The sequence below is a fragment of the Urocitellus parryii genome, chromosome 10, assembly GCF_045843805.1.
Source record: "Urocitellus parryii isolate mUroPar1 chromosome 10, mUroPar1.hap1, whole genome shotgun sequence".
Lineage (NCBI taxonomy): Eukaryota > Metazoa > Chordata > Mammalia > Rodentia > Sciuridae > Urocitellus > Urocitellus parryii.
In genome coordinates, this window is record NC_135540.1 from 139,382,359 (window position 1) to 139,404,903 (window position 22,545).

The 22,545-nt window shown below is 56.3% G+C and overlaps 2 protein-coding genes across 2 annotated transcripts in view; one reads left to right on the forward strand and one right to left on the reverse strand.

Moving 5' to 3' along the window:
* Positions 1 to 1,075: 1,075 nt before the first annotated feature.
* Positions 1,076 to 22,421, forward strand: Nsg1 (neuronal vesicle trafficking associated 1). The gene is made up of 5 exons (XM_026403583.2): positions 1,076 to 1,217; positions 1,590 to 1,743; positions 5,128 to 5,244; positions 18,673 to 18,783; positions 21,571 to 22,421. Exons 2-5 carry the CDS (start codon positions 1,615 to 1,617, stop codon positions 21,769 to 21,771), a joined length of 558 nt encoding a protein of 185 aa, XP_026259368.1. The 5' UTR covers positions 1,076 to 1,217; positions 1,590 to 1,614; the 3' UTR covers positions 21,772 to 22,421.
* The window catches only part of Stx18 (syntaxin 18), a 124,035-nt gene continuing 114,352 nt past the window's right edge, over positions 12,863 to 22,545 (reverse strand). Inside the window, exon 12 of the mRNA XM_077803360.1 lies at positions 12,863 to 12,921. The gene's annotated coding sequence lies outside the window, so the exon portion shown is untranslated. The remainder of the gene's footprint in view (positions 12,922 to 22,545) is intronic.

Genomic DNA, 22,545 nt, shown 5'->3' on the forward strand with positions numbered 1-22,545 from the left:
TTCCTAGACTGGGCCTGGGGCTCAAGGCCCAGAGAGACTCTTTCTTTGATCTAGGTTTATTCTCTCGATTGGCTGGTGTTTCTCAGGGCCTCGGATCCTCAGTAACGACTTGGGGGATGCCTCCCCTGCGTCCTAACGGTGTCCAGCCCGGTGTCCAGGTGCGGATAAGAGCGAATACTCCGCAGCTGCAGTCACCAGCTGGGGCCCCACTCCCATTCTGGCCTCTTTCCCACATCCCTGCAGTTTTTCATCGGCCGGTGAGTCTGGCTGGAGGTCTGCAAAACAGGGTTGTAATCTGGGCAGCCGCGACAGCGCCCCGCTCAGGGAGTGAGGGGTGCGGGTCAAGTGACAACCACCTCCATCTCGGTCCGGATCTCTCCTCTGAGCCTGGGATGCTTGGGCCGGCAGCGGCGGCAGCAGTGGGGGGGACCTATGCCTTGTCTTTCGTCAAGACCAGAGAAACCTTTCTGCAGGGCTCCCCTCGGTCGCACTAAGCTCACTGTTCTGAATAACTGCTCTCTTGCTCCGGAGGGCAGTCCCCATCCCAGGCACACGTGCCCAGCCCTGGGTGAGCCACACTCCGCATCCCGCACCGCGGGGAATGTGCCCCTCCTTTCCCATCGTGCCCCCTTTATACAGGGGAGCGCTCTCATTTTCCATCCCTCCCCAACTAGAATCATTAAGGAACGCAGGGTCTCTGCCTCCGCCCTCCGCCTCCCGGACGCCCCCATCCCATCCCTCCGCGCCACCCCTTCCTGATCCTAGAGGCCCCGCAGTCCGGCGTGGCTGCAGCCAGCACCCTCGGTCCACCTCCCCTCTTTCGGGGGCTCGCTCCATCCCTATTCCCCTCCCCTTTCTCCTTCCCGATCGCCTGGCCCCGGCCGCCGCCCGGGGTTGCGCAGCCCGCAGCCGCTCCCCCAGCGCTGCGCGCCCAGGCAGAGCCTCCCCGGCGGGGTCCCGGGGGAGGCTCCGCGCCTAGCCCCGCGTTCCTTTGTGCGGCGGGCGCTGCGTCAGGGCGGGGGCGCGGCCGCGGCCACACGCACACTCACGCGCCAGCCCCCGGGGGCGGCGGAAGGCGGCGCGGAGGAGGGAGCCGCCGACCCAATCGCTCGCTCCCCCGCCCGCCGGCCGCGCCGCCTCCGCCATTGCTGCGCGCGGGAGCGGGCGACGCGGAGCTCGGAGCCGCTCGGAGGCCAGACCTGCGGAGCCTGGCGTGGGTGAGTGCGGGCCCCGCCAGGGACCGGGGTGGCCGTTCACCTGCCGGAGGAGCGACCTGGTGGGCGGGCGGGTCGACCGGGCTCCGCGGCCCAGACGAGGGACGACGCTTCCAGAGGGGCTGGGCAGGGGCGGCGCCCCCGGCCGGGGTGCGCCGGGCGTAGGGGTCGGGGCTGGTGAGGTGAGACTATTAGTACCCTCGCCTGCCGTCTCAAATCAGGCGGTGACCGCGGCGTCCTCGCGATCCCTCCCTGGGGGCGAGGCGGAGGCTGCGGTGCCCGGGACGGGACGGCAGGTGGGCGTGCGGGGCCCGCCTCCCTCCGCCCGCTTCGGCTCCTGCTCTCCGTGACTCCAGCGCGGCCTTCCCTCTGCAGGCGGCAGCTTTAGGTCTTCGGAACGATGGTTAAGTTGGGGAACAATTTCGCGGAGAAGGGCACCAAGCAGCCGCTGCTGGAGGATGGCTTCGACACCATTCCCCTAATGACACCCCTCGATGTCAATCAGCTGCAGTTCCCGCCCCCGGATAAGGTAAGCCCCCCCTCCCGCCCCGCCGCCGTATTCCCCGTGCTGCCGGGTGCGCACCCCTAATTCTCCCCCATCCGCTGCAACAAAAGAAACGCCACGTGCGCTGGGGACTCAAGTAGGGGCGGGCTTGGGCAGGCAGGCAAGGCCGGGCCAGGAAGCTGCACCCTCATGCAATTCTGGATCCGGTAATGTTGGGTCCTGTCTTAGAGGACACCTCTGTCCTGACGTGGAACTCTGCCAGGGAAAGGTCCCTTCTTGATGAGTTTTGTGGGCGTCTTCTCCAGAGGGAAATGCCCCTGGTTCCACAGTACTACCCAGCTCTGGGTCTGGGGTGAGATCAGGGGGGTGGCTGCTGCCTGTGCCTTCCTGTATGAAGGGGTTTCACCCTGCTTGGCCCTCTGAGGTGGGGAATTGCCAGATGTGCCCTCCCTAGAGGCCTGCTTCCTCTGCTTGTTGGTTTTGCCCATCTCTACCAGGCTGCGGGGCTGCGGGAGGGCGTGTGCGCTCACACTGAGCTTTCTCCCTCTTTGTTCCTTTTGTGAAATCTCCAAATTGGTGCCCAGGCTCACTCCTTGTTGGTGTAGCTGGGAACCCTCATTCATGCACCTTTCCCCAGGGCGTTGTTGCTGAATTTAAAGAATGCCCTCCTTTCTTGAGTGCAGCATCCAGTTTCCAGTATCTCTTTATCCAGTAAGGATAATATTTTGATGAGTTAACACTTAAAGGTTAATAGGGTTTTTAAGTCTAGACAATTGCATTGCAAAACTCAAGCCTAAAATCATAAACACAGTGTCTTTTTCAACTGTGCTGCTGCTCACACCCCACCCACCACAACCAGGAGCTTTCTCCCATTCCCCGAAGTGCTTTTACGTTTATTATCTCCCTGGTGAGGAGGCTCTGACTCAGGGCTTCCCGTTCATTCTGGCAGGATGGTGATTGCTGGCCACCAGCAGGGGTGGGGTGGCTGGGGAGGGCCCTGCAGTGGCCCTCCTGGTAGAGGCTTCCTTTATTCCCATAGCAGACCCTGAGAGGCTTGCTCAGCTTCCCAAAGTGGCTTTGCCTCCCTGACTATTCTCCATTAGGCGGGGTGGGCAGCAGGTGCTTCAGTTCCCGATAGGGATCAGCTGTTGGTCCAGGTTGGGCTTTGCAGGAAGGGTAGGGCTGCCTGAGGCCTCAGCTTCGACTACCCCTCCCTATCCAGGGATCTACTTAGCAGAGCCTGGCCTCAAGCCCCAAGGTGGCCTGTGTCAGGAACTGTGTCCAAGCAGCACCTCTGTGGGGTGACTCCCCCCACTTGGCCTGACCTCCTCTTGCGCCCTCAGTTTGCTCCACTCTAGAACTGTCTGGCACAGTTGGCTTATTACGGGGAGCAGGGTTTCAGGCAGGTATGAAATTCTGAGCAACCCAAATGGTTGCCCAGGCGTGGCCTATGCAGTGCTGAAAGGTGCTCTGCTGTGCCTGCGAGTGTTCAAACAGAGGGGCACCTGGCAGAGGAGCTCCAGAGAAGGGAGTTCCAGTAGGGACCAAGAGTGGGTAAGGAGGCTTCCAAAGACCCAGAGGAGACTGAGGCTGGGAGAATTTATGGGATGCACCCAGGGTCACTCGGGGGAAGGCCACAGTCCCCGGTACACAGGTTTCTGGCAGCGCCTCTTGTTCCATTCCACTTGTAGTGCGATGTCCTGCTCTTGACCTTTCTCAACTCAAAACAACTGCAAGGTGTTGCTCACAGTTAGGTTGAGGGAGGTGATGTCATCTACTCCTGGTGACATGGCATCTGAGGGCCAGATTACACACAGAATCTATCCTGAAGAGGTGCACTAAGTGGAGGCACAGCAGTTACAACAGCAGTGGTAGTCCCAGGGCTGGCTGCTGGCGTGTCAGGGACAGCCTCACCTGACGTTTGCTGGATGCCTGTTGTGCACGTGTTATAGGGTGAAATTCCTTTCATGTCTTGACCACACTATGAGGTAACTACCATCAGTGCTGCAGTTTACAGATAAGGAAATGAAGGCACTGGGTGTAGGGGACCTGCCCAAGGTCACCTAGCCTGTTACGGCGGGTGTAGATTGGTGCAGATGCAGATCCAGGTTAGCAAACGTTGACAGGTAACCACGCTGGACTGGGGTTCCACGGACTTCCTGGTCTGCATAGCCTCCCAGAGAGATAGCCTTGTTCTTGGCTTATGGGCCGATGAAGCAGCTTCAAATAGCAAGTGCATGTTCAGGGTCACAGGGCTAGTCAGGTGTGACTGCGATGTGAGGATGGCAGGGTGACACTCATGTGCTGATTCAGGAGATGGGCAGCAGAGCTTTAAGGGGTGGGCACTTTGGCCAACGCAGGCTGGTGTGCCCTCTCTGGTGCTCCTAGGTGAGCTGTGTGCAAAGGAGTGAGTGGGGCAGCAGTGGGGGTGGGTGGCCCCCAGATCTGGGATCACGCCGGCACTGGCCACTTTCTCCCTGTCCCTTCTCTCCATGGCTGGCTTTCCGGGGTCCACAGCTCAGGCTGAGTCCCTCCAGCTGCTCACCTGGGACTGGCCATCCTGAATTGCTGGATTCCCCTTGTTCTGCTCAATTGCCATGCAGAGCAGGGTGTCTCCCCCAAAGTATGGACCACCCAACGAAGGGGCATGTTCCCTCAGTGGGAGCATGTGGCAGCTGGTTCTTTGCAGTCCACAGCCACTGCCAGGAACCTGCTCTGGGGAGTGGGGTTTGTGGACTAGAGACCTGTAACCCCGGTCCCATCTTGAACCTGTCTCCAGGGGTCCAGTGTAGAGGTGTGAGGAAGACAAGGCCAGGGAGGCCAGGGCTGGGAGGTCCCAGGGACGAGGCACGGGGAGCCTGGGTCACCCTGAAATGAAGCTGGGGATGCAGGGGGAGGGGCCGTGCAGGGCAGCGGGCCGGGGTTGGTGAGTGGAGACCAGGAGCCAGCCTGAGGCCTGTGTCCCCTGGGCTTGCTGCCTGCCCCTCTGTCGAATGTGTGAACCAGTCCTCCTGTGCGCTGCCTGGGGCGTGGGGTACATAAAGGCCCTTGGAAAAGCTGATGCCTTCTGCTCTCCGGGGGTGGAGGAAGGAGCCCTGGAGTAGGAGTCGGGTGTCTTGCTGCCCTATCCAGTCACCTGTCAGCCACCTGACCTTGGCCAATGAGCTTAACTCCTCTGCCCCTCGGTTATACCGTTTCCTTCCTGGGGTTGCTCAGGATTGTGAATGGGAGTTCCTCTGACATGCTGGCACAGAGGAGAGTTCCAGTAGGTGGTGGCTGTTCTCATTCTATTTTGTGGAGAAAGGGTGACTTTGAACATGACAGTTCCCAGACATACCTTCTCAGGGCAGCTGTGTCTGAGTGCATCAGGCCACCACTGACCCCTTGCTTCTCTGCTTCCTGGATAAGGTGGTGGTGAAAACCAAGACTGAATATGAACCTGACCGCAAAAAAGGAAGAGCTCGTCCTCCCAAGATCGCTGAGTTCACTGTCAGCATCAGTGAAGGGGTCTCCGAGAGGTTTAAGGTGAGTGTGCCCAGCTGTAGAGATGACTGCAGGGGGACAGTGACCTGGCATGACACCCTTTACCTGGACTGATCCCAGCTGCGCAAACCTAGCAGCTGCTGGCAGCCCACCAAGATGGTATCCTTGTGGCTTTTAAAATCTTCTTCTTTCAAAATGAACATGTATTGTTTATTTTTATAACAGGGGAAAACCCACCTGTGAGCTTTCTTTTGATAAAGGTTATAAACCTATAAAAAAATCAATTCCAAACATTAAAATATTGACCTAACAGTTCCAGGAAGGAAGCGTGCAGCCCCGGTCATGTGCCAGACAGTGTACTAAGCCCTGGCCTGTGTGAGCTCATCTGAGCCCTGGTCCACAGGAGGCTGGTACTGACCTTGTCACCCATTTCACAGATGGGGAGGCAGAGCCAGGATCCGGGGCCCACCTGGCTGCAAAGCCCACATGTCCATCTTCCAGCCTTCTCCACCTCCAGACATGATGGGGATGCCTGTCCCAAGAGTCAGGGTTCTGGCTGGGTGGGGTGAGGAGGGACCTTCCTGACAGTCTGGTGGCAGGAACAAGTGGGATACTGATGTTCTGGGAGTGGGAAGCCTGCAAGAGAAGGTGGGATGGAGGCACTCACCTAGGTGTGAAGGGGTGGACCGGGAGACACAGGGGTCCCCAGGCCCTGACCCAGGTCCTGTGGGCGCCCTGATCACCCCTTGTGGATGTGCGAGCAGTTTGCTCAGGCTGGCACAGGTTCCGGGCCCCCTTGCACATCGTCAGGTTTGGACTTAATGATGTGAATTGCAGAAGGCCTCAGGACTGTCCCTGGTTAATGGATGAAGGGCAGCAGAGGCGGGTGGCTTCTCTGAACCTGCCTGCCTCTCAGGGCCTGCCTGGCGCGGACTCCTGGCATTGCCCTCTTCTGGCCTCTGGTGGTGTTTGCTTGGGTCAGTTTATCGAGTCCTCCCAGCAGTGCTCTTACCTCCTAATGGTGGGCTCTATTCTGATGGCTCTTTCTGCAGATGGGGAGTCAAGGCACAGAGGTCTGTGTCTGCAGGACCTGCTGGGGTGACAGGGTGTCGAATGTGATGAGATGTTGCTGGCTCGGCAGTCGATAAGCCAGAGGTTCATGGCCAGGATCAGGATGGGCTGACCAAGGTCATCCCTTTCTTATTTTGGCCTGAGAGATTAGCATATGCCCTGTCAGTGGGCACTTGCCCCTATGCCCCATCCCCATCTTGGGATTGGTTCCCACCGCTACTTGAGGCAGGAATGACCTCAGTGTTAAGGTCATGGTATCTGGATGTCTGAGCGGGTTTCTCCTGCCCCATTCAACCCTTCCCCCCAGCCCTGTCATTGTAGGTCCCTGTAGGCCTGGAGCAGTGTGGCATCTGAACGGCTGCTCCTTCTGTTGAGTGTCCATATGTGCCAGGCCATGTCCCCTCTGTTGTCCTTGGCTTGTGCTTTTCCCACAAGCTCACCTGCAGCAAGTCCCTAGGTCCCTTGTCTAAGGTGTGGGTGACGCACATCTGCCACCAGGGCTCTTGGCAGCCACGGCTGGGACTCTGTGTGGTTACTTGGCTCCTGTTGCCCAGAACCTAAGGACTCAGAAGACCTCACATGGTTGGTCCCTGTCCCCGTGGACTGGCTCCTGTGGCAGAAGTCCTGCCTTGCCTCTGCTCCCGCCTTCCGGGCTGTTGGAAGGTGCCGTGGGGTGGGTGCCCAGCACGCTGCTCTCCCACGAGCCCTGTGCTTGGTTTCGCACCGAGGGCGGCTGGCTGTCTTGCCTTTGAGGCCTGCTTCATGGCTCACACTGCATTGCTTGCTCTTTACAGACAGGGGTCAAGTTCCAGCTGGTTGCAGGGAGGTTCTGAAGCCAGTGCCTTTCATCATGACCTCCCATGGCCTTTCTCCAGCCCTGGCAGGAAGCACCCTGCATCCCAGACCTGTCCCTTTCCATCTCCTTCCCGCCTCTTCCTGTCCCACTGCCCTTTGTAGCGAGGCTGTGCCAGCAGTTGACAGTGCCCGCATGCTCCCATGAACAAGGCTCTAGTTCAAGGTCATTCTGCTCATTATCTGTTATCATCTACCTCATGAGGGAGGCACCACTGTCATCTCTGTTTTACAGCTGAGGGGAGACCAAGGCAGAGAGCTTGCCCCCAGGCAGCCTGCTCTAGGCTGTGGCACAAGAGGGCACCTGGCTTTTCCTGTGGCTGGTTTCTAAGGGGTCTCCAGGTCATTATTGTGCTGCGGTTGTTCTCTACATCCCTTTCCTTTGTAGATGCGAAACTCTTCCTGGACTTGGGAAGCTGAGGCAGGAGGATTGCAGATTTAAGGCAAGGCTAGGCAACTTAGTGAGATTCTGTCTCAAATTTTTAAAAGTCTGAGGATGTGGCTCAGTGGTAGAGCACCCCTCTGTTCAGTACCCAGTACTGCAACAAACACCCCCCACCCTACCCCCACCCCAGCAAAAAAAACAGCCTTCCTGGGCACTGTCGCCTGTGGTCTTGGAGTTGCTTCCTTGAGCCACTGAACGCAGGTCTCCCTCCCTCCCTCCGCACCCCTGCGGCCTGGGCTCTGCTGGGCTGCCCACTGTTGCCCTCTTGTCTCTGCTTCTCTCATGGGTTCCAAGTCCCTTCCTCTGGGGGACCGGGTTGGCCATGTTTCTCTTTGGGTGTGTGCGCTGTGATCTGGTGTCCTGGCCAGGTCTAGGGGTGGTCTTTTAAGGAAAAGTTCCCTCAACTGGAGTTGGTGACCTTGGGAAGGGAACCAGGCCATAGCAACCCCCTGGGACAGAATGTCGGCTAGACGCTGAAGGCGCAGGGACTTCTTGGGGACAGACTTGCTCAGAGCGACTGTGCCGGCATCACTCACTGCCATCTCTGCACACGCTCAGTAACACGCTCAGTAACAGCGTGATAATAAAGTGGGTGCCTCACGGTGCTGCTGGCTCATGTGAAGGGGGGCCTTGGTGAGGTCCAGGGTCTCGCCACGGGGCCCCTTGTGTGTTGAGTGATCAGTGTTGGGCCGCTCTCTGAGACAGCCCTCTTTAGACCAGCCCCCTCCAAGTTCTCACATCAGGGCAGGTGACCTGCCCCAGGCCTCATCCTAAGGGACAGAATCTGGGCCAGGAGCCTTCTGGGGGCTTATTTGCCTGGCCTGCTTCCTGGGACACCCTAGCTGGGCTTCATCAGCCTAATGTCCAGCTTCCTTAAGGGCCCCTCTTGCCTTTGCCTGCTCCTGAGGCCCTTTTGAATTGGGAAGGAGATTGTCCCTGTTCATTGCCACCTACAATGGCTGAAGCACAAGGGCCACCCCCAAAGCCTATTTCCCTGAGTGTGCTGGGGCTGCCCTTCTGTGAGTCGCCTGGAGTCCAGCCCTGGGTATGTGCATTTTAACCTGCTCTCCAAGCCACGCTCGTATTCACTGGGATTGAACCTTACATCCTTCCAGTGGCACAAGATGGGGAAGGATCACCAGAAATGCTAGGAGCGCCTACCCTTCTAGAACATTCTCCCTGCCTTTTATTGCCCAGCTCTACTTCTGTTATTCCTGAATGCAAGTGAGGCAGGTGACTGCTGTGTGAGGCTTCAGCTGGTTTCTGAAAATTGGGTGTGTCTGTGTGTGTGTGCTCATGCGCAGCACAGAGCTCCGCCCACCCTGGCCTCTGTGTGTGCCTCACTGGGTCAGTCCCAGCTGGGGCAGGTTGGAACATGGTCCTCATTCTCTTGGTGCCCGGAGGTTTCTGTGTGGCTGCTCAGCTCAGCCATTGGCTTGGTTCTTTTCATCCGTGTGTGTGAATGGACAGAAGGAGATCCTGCCTTTCAGATGTTTAAGCAACAAGTAAACAGCGCATCCCCTTTGTCTCTAATTTGTGTGGTTCAGGCGTGCCTGTCTTTATATACCTTTGGATTGCATCCTTGAAACGAAATGTCTTTTTGGATGTTACTTTATGATTATCACTCAGGGATTAATCTCTTGGCTACGAGGTTGCTAGGCTGGTTGCTAGGTAACAGCTAGTGGGGAAGAGCTTGGAAAGACTCGGCCACACAGGGATGGCAGGATGAATCACCCAAGGCCGCCCAAAGTCGAGGCTCCAAGTGGCTGGCGTCAGGGAAGAAGGCAGTCATTTAATTAATGGAGGGGTGTTTACAGTGAGAAGCAACACGGCCCGAGGTGTTTCTTCAGCCTCAACATTTTTCTAATGTTCTTTCCTTCTTGCTGATGCAGAGCAGTGTGGCACGCACTGGAGGGTGGGGCACTTCTCAGGGCCCTCCCTCCATCTGGGAGGGCAGAGGGGCCCTAATTGGGCAGGCTCCTGGGAGACTCTGTTGGGGCTGCTGGGATGCAGAGTGGGGACTTGGCACTCTGTACCCGCTCCCTGTGCCTGTGGGTTAAGGGTTTGGGTCATGAAGCCACCTTCTAGGCTTTAAGAGAGTCCAAGGTCAGCCTTGCACCTGAGCCAGCAGCTCCCATGCCCACGGGTCGGTGTGGGGTCGGTGTCGGGGAGTCAGGAGAGGCCAGGTCTGATGGTCCTGGAGTTGACGATCAGGCCCCCAGTGGGGATGTCCCTCTGCATCCTGTCTCAGATGATCCCATGGGTGGTTTGCATCTTCTCCTGTCCTTGATGACCTTCAGCTTCTCGGGTGCCAGTTTGTTTTCCACACTCTCCAGTAATCCCCTGGCGCATTCCGACATGCACTTGTTAAATATTTATGAACGATGACGCGTTTTCCTTGGCACTCAGCAGTGTGTGGGGAGGTGTGGGCCCTGCAGACCCCAGCCCCCGACCTTCAGCGGGGGGGCCACACATCTTGCGGGATGTGGCTGCCCACATCTGCACTTGCAGAGCCCCTGGGCTCCCAGTCCAGCGTGGAGTGGGGGCTTCCTCCAGAGCCAGGTGATGGCGTCGAGCTGTCTGGGGAGGCGTGTCTGCGTTCACTTCTGTGTGGGTTGCTGTAAATGCTTGACGATGGCAGGATTCGTCTTCCTTTTTCAGGATTGTTGTTGGTGCCGCGTTACTCAGCAGAAGCGCTCCTTGCTCCCTCCCCCAAGGGAGGGGGGACAGAGAGCCAAGGGGGAGCCACGGTGCCATCGACCCAGCGCCCGCGCAGGCTCAGAGCTTCGCGGTGTGGCTCACTTGGGGCTGCCCTTGCTGTCCCAGTTTTGTGGGTGGAGAGTGAAGACCCGAGAGGCTGAGGAGGGCCCAGCCACCCAGTAACCAGGAGTCAAGGTGGGGTCCAGGCCCATGTGTGTTTGACGTCAGTGGGACTGTGAGTGGCTCTCCTGCTGCAGTGTCCTGGTCTCCGTAATCCCCCAGACGGACATGGCCTTGAGGAGGCCCGGAGCAGAGGAGGCAGGGAAGCCCAGGGCTGCAGTGTCTGGTCTGCAGAGCGGGCTTTGCTGTGTTGGCCGTGGCTGTGCCTCGTCAGCCGAGCGGCTGTGTCGCTCACGCTGTAGCCGGTCCTTCTGTGAATGACCGTGGAGGAGCAGTGATGATGGCAGTGGCCAGGGACTGGAGAGAGAGCAGCTGGGACGGTGTCTCCTTCAGGCCCACAGGCTCCTGGCAGGTATCCTCGCTGCTGTGGCTGGGAAGCCCCCCAGAGCCCTCCTGCTCTCCCTGCTCTGGCCGGGGCGTGCCTGCTCATCAGGACCCCCGCAGCTCATCAGGACAGCCCCAGGTCATCAGGACCCCCGCAGCTCCTGTCACCCCAGCTTCCTGCCCGCTTCTCCAGCCCACTTAAAAAAATTGTGTACAGTGTCCCTTCTGTAAAAGTCACCACTTTCAAGTGTACAGCTTAGGACGTTCAGTGCATTCCGTGTTACCCGACCACCGTACCATCTGCTTCCAGAACATTTCCTCTCCCCAAGAGGAACCTGTTCTGTGAAGCCGTTATCCCCACCCCACCAAGCCCCTGACAGCCACGCCTGTTTGCCTGTTTTCTGTCCCTGGCAGTTTCCCTGTTCTGGACTTGTCCCATAGTTGGAGTCGTACCCTGTGGCGACCCTCGGGTCTGGCCTCTTTCCCTTGGCATGGTGTTTCAGGGTCCGTCTGTGTTGTAGCAGGTTTCAGTACATCATTCTTTTTTGTGGCTGAGTAATATTCTGTTGTATGGATGGAACCCATTTTGTTTATTCTCATTGGTTTTTGAATATCTGAGTATTTTCCACCTTTTGGCTGTTGTGAGAAGTGCTACTGTGAACATTCATGTACAAATTTTTGTTTGAACACCTATTTTCAGTTCTTTTGGGTATTTACGCAGGAATAGGATGGGGGTCGTGTGGTGATTTTATAATTAGCATGTTGTGGAGCTGCCACACGGTTCCCCACACAGGCCGTGGGCTGTGAACAAGGGCCGTGGTTTCCCCACGCCCTTACCATACACGTTGGATTATTCTTCCTTCCAGCCATCATGGCGGATGTGAAGTGGGGTCTCATGGTCTGGATTTGCCCTTCCCTGAGGCCTGATGGTGCTGCCTGCCTTTCATGCCTGTCGGTCATCTGTGGGTCTTCTTCAGAGACATGTCTGTCCAAGTCCTTTCTCAGTTTAATTGGGTTGCCTTTTTGTTGTTGAGTTGTTTAGTCTGGATACTAAAAGTTTTGCAAATATTTTCTACTATTCTGTGAGTTCTCTTTTCATAGTTTTGCTAGATCCTTTGAATCACAAAGTGTAAAAATTTTCTGAAGTACATTTTTTCCTTTGGCTGCTTGTGCTTTTGCTTTCATATCTAAGACACCCTTCTGAACATAAGGTCATGAAGAGTTATCTCGTGTATTTTCTTCTAAGAATTTTATGGCTTGGCTTCTATACAGGTTTTTGTTAGTTTTGAGTTGATTTTTGCATATGGCATATGGCATAAGGGTCTAGGTTCATCCTCTCACATGTGGATATCCAGTTTTCCCGGCACCATTGTTGAAGAGCCTTTTTTTACCCTATTAAATGGTCTTGGTGCCCTTATTGAAAAGCAGTGGACCACGGACACGGTAGTTTTCTGTCTGGATTTCCAGCTCCAGCCCATCTGTGTGTGTGCTTATATCTGAACCATGCTATTTTGATGACTGTATCTTAGTAGTAAGTTTTGAAATTGAGTTTCACAGTTTTGGTCTCTGATTTCAAGACTGTTAGTGTTTCAGATCCATTGCTTAAACAAAAGAAAAAGAAAACCAAGGCTGCCGGGGTTTTGCAGGGGATTGCTCTGACTCCTGGCTCAGGGGGCAGTGTTCCAAGGAGAATAGGAAGCCTTTCAACACCGTTTGCCTGGTCCTCCTCCTTCCCTCCAGCCATGTTGGGTCCTTTCCCTGTGAGATCCCTTTGCTTGTTCATGCAGGCAGCAGACTGCGGAGGGAGGAGTGGCACCTGAGCCTTCCTGCAAGTGCACATCACAGAGGCTTTCATGTCACCCACACTGTCACCAAGACCTTGGGTAGGGGTTTTGTCCTCTGTCCTTTGAAATCAGGTATTACAAGATCCTGTTTAGTGTGTTAAAAACAAAGGACACTCATAGCATAAGTTTTTATTGCAATATTTTGATAACGGTGTTTGAAGAAAAGGCGTTTTCTTTAAGTGTATGTGAGTGTGTTAGGCCTAGGAAACATGCTGAGAAGGACTTGTGGACTCACCGTCTGCCCGAGAGGTAAGTGCGGAACGCAGTGAGCCCTGCACCAGCCCCCTGCTCCAGGTTCTTCCTCTATAGGAAAGAGAAAAGAAAGGCCATGTCACTACCTTGGTCTACAGGTGACTGTAGTCGCCTGATTCCTTCTTGTATAACCATTATTATTAGACCATGTTTTTCATCTAAATTTGAAACAAGATGAAAAGCAGAACAGTTCTTGAGTCCCTGTAGCATGGTGGGCCCGGGGCCTGCCTCTCATACCTAAGAGGCACAGGTTGGAGGGAAGGGCCTGCTTCTGGGGAAATGCCCTCTCACAGGCAAAGGACCTCCTGCCTTGACCCTGGCCTCGCAGTCCAGCCCACCCAGAGTGTGTGTTTTGAGGGAGTGGTGTGCTCCAGGCCCCCTGGAGCATGGAGGGAGGAGCTGCCCTGGGTCTGCTCCTTCCCATACAAGATCATTTACTTAACAAAACCAAGCTGACCAGCACCTTTTGCAGACAAGGCTTAGCTTCTGTTCCATGTGTCTGTGTGGAGCTGGGTCCCAGCGTTCTGGGTTGGGCCAGGTGGCAGGGGATGCTTGGGAATACTCACTGGGAGACAGGTCCCCATTCCTTCTCATTCCTCACTACATCTTCAGGAGGACCTGCTTCTGTGCCAGACGTGTGAGGCCCGGTCCTGCCTTCTGCTCATGGGGGGACTTGACAGAGAGGTGTGCACTTCTTGGAGCTGCTATAACAAATCACCACCAGCGTGGCGCTTCAGACGGCATGCAGGACTTCTCCCAGGGCTCTGTTTCTTGCCATTTCCTGTCTTCTGGACTCCTTCACTCCTTGGCTTGTGGTGCTTTTCTCCACCTTCAGATCTGCAGTGCCGCATCTTCTAGCTTCTGTCCTTGCATCCCTGCCCCTTTGTAGGATCATCTCCCTCTGCGAGGACATAGCATGGAGAACTCACCTGGGTAATCGGGAGTGTCCCCATTGTGAGATCCAGCCTGATCACATTGGCAGGTTCCAGGTGTCTCTGTCCGTCTCCTGCTGCTAAACAGGATCTTTGAGACTGGGACACTCATAAAGGAACTCAGAAGGAAAGGAGGTTTATTGGCTCCTGCTCCTGGAACAGGGGGCTGTCTCTGTCCAAGGCCTGCTTGCTGTGTCATCCCACAAGGGAGGCAGAGGCCAGAGAGAGCAAGGGAAAGGGGAGGAGCATGCCCTTCCTGGTGAACCACTCCTGCAGGGGTGAGCGCCCTCAGATGGGAGCCCTGGGCCTCTCTAGGCCCCACCTCCCAACACTGTTGCAGGGAGTGCATTCCCAGCATTTCCAGGCCCCTAGGGGTTCGGGCTTTCCCATGATAGTCAGTTGAGCCCCGTTTTGTGCCAGCCATTTCTCCTTTGCATGGCCTGGGGCCCGCCTGGGTGTCCTGCTGGCTGGTGTAAAGGTGCCTCCTTTTCAGTGACGGGGCCTGCAGCAGGGGGAAGTGTTGGATTATGGCCTCCACCTGCCCTTTCTGAGGCTGCAGCACTGTGTGGGAGCAGGGCCTGCTGTGCCCCACTGTGTGCCTGACAGGTCTCCTGCTTGTCCCACCATGCACGCAGGCGCTAGGCCAGCGCCCCCTTCATGGGATGGGGAGCCTGGGGTTGGGACAGTGGCCTCCCCATGTCACGGTGTGGCTGAGTGGGCCTCCAGCCCAGGGCCGCCCTGCTCTTGTTCTCAGCGGGGAAGTCTTCTGAAGTTGGTTGGCTGAGCTGGGGCTCGCAGACTCACGGTCATGGTGTGTCACGTGGAGACAGCCTCCGAGCTCCAGGCCTGGGGAATCCTGGATGTCAGGCTCAGTCATTTTGCCCTGGGTTCCAGAATATCCCTCATTCTCATGGGAGAGGGGAGGGAGGTTCACAAATGTCTCCAAACAGGACACAATTTATTTTTGTTGAATCAGGAAAAAAAATGGATGCTTGGGTGCTTGGTGCCTGCATGTGTAATTGGTGACCACCGAGAGGATGGCACGTTCCAGGGCCTTCTGGAGGCTGCTGACCTAGTTAGGGCTTTAAAGGATGAGGAAGGAGAAGGCAGCACAGCCTGGTATGCAGGGACAGGTCAGGGTGTCAGCGACAGGAGTCATCTTCAGGGAGGTGAGCCAGTTCTGTACCCCCTAAAGTAGCTCTCAGTCCTGTGGATGCCACTACAAGGCTCCACAAAGTGGGGGTGCTTGGAACAATGGAATTGCATTCTCTCATGGTCGTCCTTGAGGCTGGCAGTCTGGAATCAAGGTGTTGGGGGCATTGCTCCTCCTGAACCCTGCAGGGAGGACCCTTCTTGCCTCCCCTAGCTTCTGGGGGTGCTGGCCATTGCTTGGAATGTGGGTGCATCCCTTTGGTCCTTGGTCTTCACAGTGGCTTCCCTGGGTGTGTTGTCTCTGTGTCCACATTACCTGTAGTGGAAGGACGCCAGTCAGATTGGATTTGTGCCCTTAATGGCCTTGTCTTAACTAGACTGCATCTGCAGAGGCCCCATTTGCAAATAAAGTCACGTTTGCAGGTACTTGGGGTAGACTGTAACTCTTTTTGGGGAACACATTTCAGCCCGTAAGAGGGGTCCAGGTGCTCTCAAAGCCTGCCAGCCCTTGTCATCCTCTGATAAACGCCTACAGGTGTTTCCCCTTCATTCCACAGATGCGCTGTGGCCTGAGAGGCCAGGCCCCTGCTAGAGTCATGGTCAGCAGCTTGCAGAGCCAGATTTAGCTTGGAGTGGTTGAGTGTGATTCTGGAAAGGCCCCTGACTCACTCCCCTTTCTTAGGCCGTGATAACCACAGGGGTCCCCTGCCACTGGTGAATTTATAGACCCCAGGGGAAGGGAGGGCCTCCCTGCCTCAGGATCTGCAGAGCTGGCTGGAGCAGCTTGTTTTCCATGCCCTCTGTCCTCTCCCCCAGGCTGTGTCATGTTTCTTGCTCTGTAAGTGGGCGGAAGCCGTCCACACAGCCCTTCAGGGGGCTGAGGTCATTTTAAAACCTAAACAGACTGTGAAGCTGACTCCATGTGGCTTCCAGATCAAGGGGGCAGGCTGGCAGCGGCCAGGGTGGGCACGGCCTCTTCTCTCCACCTACTTTCAGTTGCACAAGATAAAATAGAACATGAAAGGCCAGAAAGAGGCCAGTTGTATGGAAAACCAGTTCTCCCATAGCCCACCTTGAGTGACACAGCTCTGCTGGTGGGGACTGTGGAGGGGGCAGGTGATCCAGTCCCTGGCAGGGTGGACTCAGGTGAGGCAGCACTTGGGGTGTGGAGGGCCACCTGGGTGGAGAGCCCACTCTGCCATCTGCGTGACTTCAGGGAATGACAGTGGTGACAGGAACATCAGTAAGAACACACTTCCTTATTGTCCAGCCTGTCCGACACTATCCTCAGTGTCCTGTACAGTGTCCACTCCTTCACCTTCCTACTGTCGTGGGAAACCATCCGTTTCCAGGTAGGACAGGGGCCCAGGCAGGAGCCGGGAGCTGGAGCTGCAGGGTGTGCTCCACAAGCCCCAGCATGGCCAGCAGGGGGCTGTCATTCACCGGCCCGCCGAGTGCTCTAGGCAGTGGTCCTTCCTCCTCCAGCACACTCTGACCATTCCTCACCAGGCTCTGCTCCCAGCCCCCTGGCCTGTCACATGCTTGTCTGTGGCCTGCAGCCATTGTCAGACCCCGGCTAGTGCCATCCCCACGGGTATTGTGGGCCTTGAAAGCAGCCTGGCTGCATTCTGTCTGTGTCCCTGTGCCAGGCATGGGCTCCATATGCAGTGTACCTTGGCCAGACTGACTGGAGTCTCTGGGCCCTCGGGGAACGTGACAGGCCCAGGGAGGGGTCACAGAGGTGGGTTTAGTGGGAGAAAGACCGGGAATCGGCAGGACTAGAGAAGGAAGGGCCTCCTTAGAGTGGAGCTTTCCTGCTTCCCGGGGGTCTGAGGGGCTAATTCCTAGGTGGGAGGACACAGAGGGGACATATCTTATTCATGTTGCAGTGGGTGTGACCTGGGAGAGTGATGGGAGTCGGAGTGGGATTTGGCAGTCATGGGTGTGACAGGTGGCTGTGTAGGGAGAAGCCTGGGGTCCCAGGAGTCTCGGTGCTACCTATTCGGCCCTGGGGAGTGGTGAGGTGCATGGGGGTGGCTGAATCCAGCACCGGCATGGACAGGAAGCCCGTCCGCTGTGGGCTCCTGTGTAGGGCCAGCTCTGCAGAAGCCAGGGCCCCAGCCAGAGATGCCTGCAGCCAGATGCAGGCCCCAGACGGTCCGAACTCTGGAGATTAGGAGCCCCGGGAAGTGGAGGCAGGGGTCCCACAGTAACCATTTCAGCTCGTCATGGGCGTTGGTAGCCTCAAGTGACTGGAAGGTGGGGGAACTTGTGTCCATGTCACAGGTGAGGAGACTGGCTCAGAGAACCCCAGGGTTTCTGGAGCAGCGCAGGATACGTGCCCTGGTGGGTGTGAGGCGGCTTGAAGGGAGCACAGGTGTTACCACAGGGACTTGAGTTCATGGCCGGGCAGGTGAACGTGCTGCTGGTTTATAACGCTCCTTTCCACACATCTCTTCTCCTGTGACCCCAGGACGCCACAGTATCAAGTGGACCCAAGGCCACCTCCTGAGCTGGCAGGGTGCTCTGCTGAGGGTCTACCCAGAGGAGCTGGGGTTGCACTTGGGTCCCTTCTGCAGCCTCAGGATAAGCAGGGTCCCTCAGTTCCCTGGACCTGGGGGCTGTGGGGCTCTGTGTGTGGCCAGCAGGAGGAGTGCCAGCAATGTGGCAGCTCCTGGCCACCAACACTGGAGGTGGGAAGCCCGTGCTCTGTGCACATTAGACCAGTGTTTCCAGCGCCCTGACTGCACGTTGGCTCCCTGGGCCCATACCTTGGCTTCCTTCCTGCCTGTCCAAGGAACCTGGGAGACAGCTGCCCCTTTGCTTACCCAGGCTGGGGAAAGGCCACATCATGCCCTCAAGTTGCTAGGCTCGCTGGCACCCATGTGAGCACCTTTTAGCTCCAGATGCAATCCCATCTTGGGATATCTTGCCCCACGCCCTCCAGCTGGGGCAGGTGTCCCACCTCTGTGTCCCCCGTCTGCCCACTATCGTGTTTGTTGGTAAACGCTAGATGAGCACCTACTGTGTGTCAGGCCAAGCCAGTCTAGGATTCAGCAGCAGCAGCAGTGAGAAAGCCAAATCCCTGTCCTCATGGACACTGAACTGCAGGAGACTAGAGGCCAGAGGTGACGGGCCATGGAGGTTTTGACTTTCCTGCTTAGCTGGTCCCAGTACAAGGACAGCTTGGTGTCCAAGTGACACTGCCCCAGCACTGAGCTCAGAGCTCAGGCAATATCTGTGGAGCAGATGCTTTGCCAGTGGCAGATGCCCCAGCGTGTGACCGCTGGGGGCAGTGGGCACAGCGTCCTGGCCCACTTCTTGGTCATGGGTCTTACTTGCCTCTGAGCCATTTGAGTGATTTGAAGGCTTTGTCATATCTATAACCATAGTTCTCAGTGCAGAGGCTCAGATGCTAAAAACAGCTAACTAAACCTAAAGGTGGGGCTGGGTTGTGGCTCAGCAGTAGAGCGCTCTCCTAGCATGTGTGAGGCCCTGGGTTTGATCCACATAAAATTAAATACAATAAAGAAAAAAAAAACTAAATGTGACACAGGGATATTGTGAAAAATTGAACAAAATGTCATCCAGGGAAACCTGATTCTTGGACCCCACCCCCAGCTGCACTTCCTCAGGTTCCTCCCCCGAGTATCCCTGAGCACTCTGTCACCATCTTCCCAGCTAACCTGACCTCCCGCCTCTGCCCGCCCACCCGCAGGTCTCCGTGCTGGTCCTCTTCGCTCTGGCCTTCCTCACCTGCGTCGTCTTCCTGGTCGTCTACAAGGTGTACAAGTACGACCGCGCCTGCCCTGATGGCTTCGTCCTCAAGGTAAGGCTCCACTTCCCCCCAGAGGCTGCGGGATACCAGTGTGCCTCTACTTCCGATGACCTTGGGACTCCTCTTGCCAGGAACAGGCCCTAGAGCAGCCGAGGCCTTGTGCTCCATACCCACGATGGTGAAATCCTGGAGAGTTGGAGGTGGCCAGAGGGCATAGCTGGACCAGTAGGAAGTGCTCAGTGTGACATTTCCCTCCTGTGTCTTGCACTGGGACTGGTGGAGAGAAGGTTGGCTACAGGAAAGACGGGAGAGGCCCCGTCCAGGTCACCTGGGTGCACACCAGCCCTCCTGGCCCGGGTTGCTCTTCAGGTGGCTGCAGGGCGGCTGGGCCTCTTTGCACATTCCATTTCCTTGTCATTTCTCTTCTGAAACTAGCTCTTCACCTATATAGGGGACTTGCTGGGATTTCTGATCTTTATTCTTCAGTGTCCAGTGAGCTGGTAGAGTCCCTGTTCTCCAAGGAGCAGGGTGGCATCTGATCTTTACATTGTCACCTAACTGGTGGCAGTGGAGTCTGTCCATCTGAGGAGAGGCAGTAGCTACAGCAGCCCAAACGGGGCACACTGCAGCACCCCTGGAGCCGCGGGCATGAGGGCATGCTGCTGAGATTCACTGCCGTCCCACCCTCGCCACCACCACCTCCCCAGATCCTGTGGTGGCCCTTGAGCTCTGCCTGCCCGTCCGTGAGCTGGCAAAGCAGGTAGCACCCAGCCTCTGCAAAGGACAACACAGCTGCCACTTCTGAAGTGGCCTGAGCTCAGACTTTCTGAGTGAAGGCCCCAGCCAGGCAAGGGGACCAGCAGGGCTGGGGTCAGCAGTGCCTCCTGGCTGGGTGTTCTGTCCTCCTGGTGTTCTCGATGCCCAGCACAGCCAGCCGAGCCTGCATCGGGGCCTGATGGTGCCCACCTGCTGCGCTCTCCCTGCTGTACACCCTAGGCACGCGAGAGCGGGAGCCCACCTGTTCAGACTCACTGGGCCTCCAGGTCTGCTCAGGTGAGCGCTTTTCATGACCACCATGTATCCATCCCTCAACATGTTCCGTGCTCAGCCCTGAGACAGCAAGCACAGCCGAGCCATGTCAAATGAACCCACACCTGGAAGGTGACGTTACAGCAGGAGGCCCTGGCTGGGGAAAGCTCATTGCGGAGACTACGGCTCTGGCAGTGGTTCCCTTGCAGCTGACTTCCAGGGCAGGTCCCAGCTCACATTCTTGTCTAAACGAGCACCCCATCTTCCCCCTTGAGGACACAGGGTGAGCCAGCAGCACAGGGGAGCAAAGCCTCCTGGCAGTGAGTGCAGAGGTGGTCAGGGGGACGTTCCCGTGGCCTGAGAGCGTTGGCTGAATTGAAAGGATTGCCGGTGGTCAGTTCTGGACCAAAAAACCCCCAAAACCCAGGGCTAACCTTTGGGTGGAGCGTACCACAAGGCCCAAGGCTCCACTGTTGGTCTTACTTTCCTGTGTGATAGAGACATCCATGCTTTGGTTTATAAGAGTTGTTAGATTTGTTACTCTCACCCAAAGTCCAGGCTGGAAAGCAGTGATGGATTTGTAGTCATCGGACTTCCCTACCTCTTGCTGTCCTTGGCCCCCTGGGTTTTGTCTTTGGGGTGGCAGGAGATACATGAAAAATGGAGGGCATGCAGCTTCCCTTTAGGGCCCACCCAGCCCAGAACTTGCACCTGTCACATCCATTCAAATCCCACTGGCCTGAAGTTAGCCTCAGAGCCTTACCTGGCTACATGGCAGGCGGGGAAATGTAGTTGTTGGTCGGGATGCCCCCTGCCCCGGTCAGCTTTGGGGAGAATGTGTGGTGGAAGACAATTAGCAACGTCAGTGCACCTTCCCCAGGGATCTGTGCTGTGTGCACATGCTTACTGCAACCCCTCCCGGCCAAGTCATCCAGCATCAGTTGTGACTGGGGCAGTGGTTAGTTGGCTTCTGTCCCGAGTAGCAGCCAACTCATGTGCAGGATCTGAAGCCTTCAGGGCTCTACACTCCTGACAGTTTGATGACTGCTATACACTGTCTTCTTCCCAAATGCCACACAGCACCATAGGGGTTTTCAGCCATTCTGAAACCCAGTCTTGGATGTTCCAGTTTTGTGACTTATAGGGGGCAGCTTCCAGCCTCCACCCCTCTGAAACTGCTCCATGCATTCCTGCTTCCCTTGGGGTCACAAGGCCCACCCACATCTCCTACTGGGACCTTGACAGCTGAGAGGCTGGCCCTGGCCCTTCTGCAGGCCCCTGCTCACTCTCTCTGCTGGCCTGGTCTTCCTGCAGTCTCCCGCCCCAGGGCCTCTTCTACGTGTGCTCTGTTCTCTGCCTCAAGTACTTGCCTGCCCATCACCTGAGCAAGTCCTCCTGAGGACTTAGCCCAGTGCCCAGGGAAACCTTTCTCACTTCCTTCCCTCCCTTACTTGGATTGGTTACTTCTGGACATGTCAGAAGGGTCATTGTTTTCTAGTAGGTGTCCTGCGCACCCTCCCCCCACCCCTGCAAAGTGCCCACGTAAGCAAAGCACACAGTGTGAGATATCTGGAGAAGTAAAGCCTGTGACAGAAACTCAAGTGCCAGTCTGATGTGGCACCTCCCAGTTAATGTCAGGCTTCTGTGTGGTCGTGCTCCCAGGGTAGGACTTGTGTCTGTTGTGGCCCATCCTGGTACTTATCCCTCCAGGTTCAGGGAAGGTGCCGTCACAACTGTGGGGCATCGACTGGGGGATACTGGCACCTCTCTTGCACCCACGCCTGGTCTTAGTGGCCTCTTGTCTTGCAGAATACCCAGTGCATCCCAGAAGGCTTGGAGAGCTACTACGCGGAGCAAGACTCCAGCGCCCGGGAGAAATTTTACACAGTCATAAACCACTACAACCTGGCCAAGCAGAGCATCACCCGCTCCGTGTCACCCTGGATGTCAGTGCTTTCAGAAGAGAAGCTGTCAGAACAGGAGACTGAAGCAGCTGAGAAGTCAGCTTAGCGAGACGGGCAAGTTCCTTCCAATGTGTCACTTGAAGATAACAAAGGGACTTTGAGGGACATTTCATTAAATATAATTACTGATAATTTAGAGGTTACTCATTTACGGTGCAATTGCTTCTGTTTGCTAATGCTGCTTTGCAAATAAAACTTGCTGCCGACCACCCATGGGCATAAAACCAAGAGCATATCAGCGTTGCTTAAAGAGCTCTGGCGCCACTTTTTATGCTAAGGGTTCTTAGTTTAGCTCCATCACTGGGATTTACTGGATGCTGTCAAAAAACAAATTTAACCTGGATGTATAAGGGCGTTGGCCTTCAGATACATAATGCATTTTGTGGAGTTTATTTTCAAAGCCACCTTGTTGTGTGCACACCTTACCCCATAGCCATATCTAGAGTGATCTCTTGCTAAGAGCAAGTGCTCTTCAGTTTCCTCATACCCCAGCTGATGGTGCCACTGAGGACAAGAGCACCAGGTGGCAGATCTGCACCAGGTGGTTCTTAGTACGGCTGGGTCCCCTCTGGCTCTGGCAAGAGGGACCACTGAGTGGACATGTGAGGTTCTCTTCAGAGTGCATGGGCTGGGCAGAGGAGAAGGGGGGTGGGAGGAGCTGGTCCTGGGGTTGGGGGCTGCAGAACTGCCTTCCCGTGAGTGGGCTGTCTGCTGGTGATATGCTAAACAGGAAAGAAATGCTCTTTTGTTCATTTCTATTATGATCAATTTGCACGTACGGTCCTGTATGCAAGTTAATTTTTACGAGTAGGAAAAGTGA

Excerpts from the sequence above, each read along its gene's own strand:
- Nsg1 (XM_026403583.2), top strand. The coding sequence starts at position 1,615 with ATGGTTAAGTTGGGGAACAATTTCGCGGAGAAGGGCACCAAGCAGCCG. Across the intron at positions 1,744-5,127 it reads AGTTCCCGCCCCCGGATAAG|GTGGTGGTGAAAACCAAGAC; the intron begins GTAAGCCCCCCC and ends TTCCTGGATAAG. Across the intron at positions 5,245-18,672 it reads GGGTCTCCGAGAGGTTTAAG|GTCTCCGTGCTGGTCCTCTT; the intron begins GTGAGTGTGCCC and ends GCCCACCCGCAG.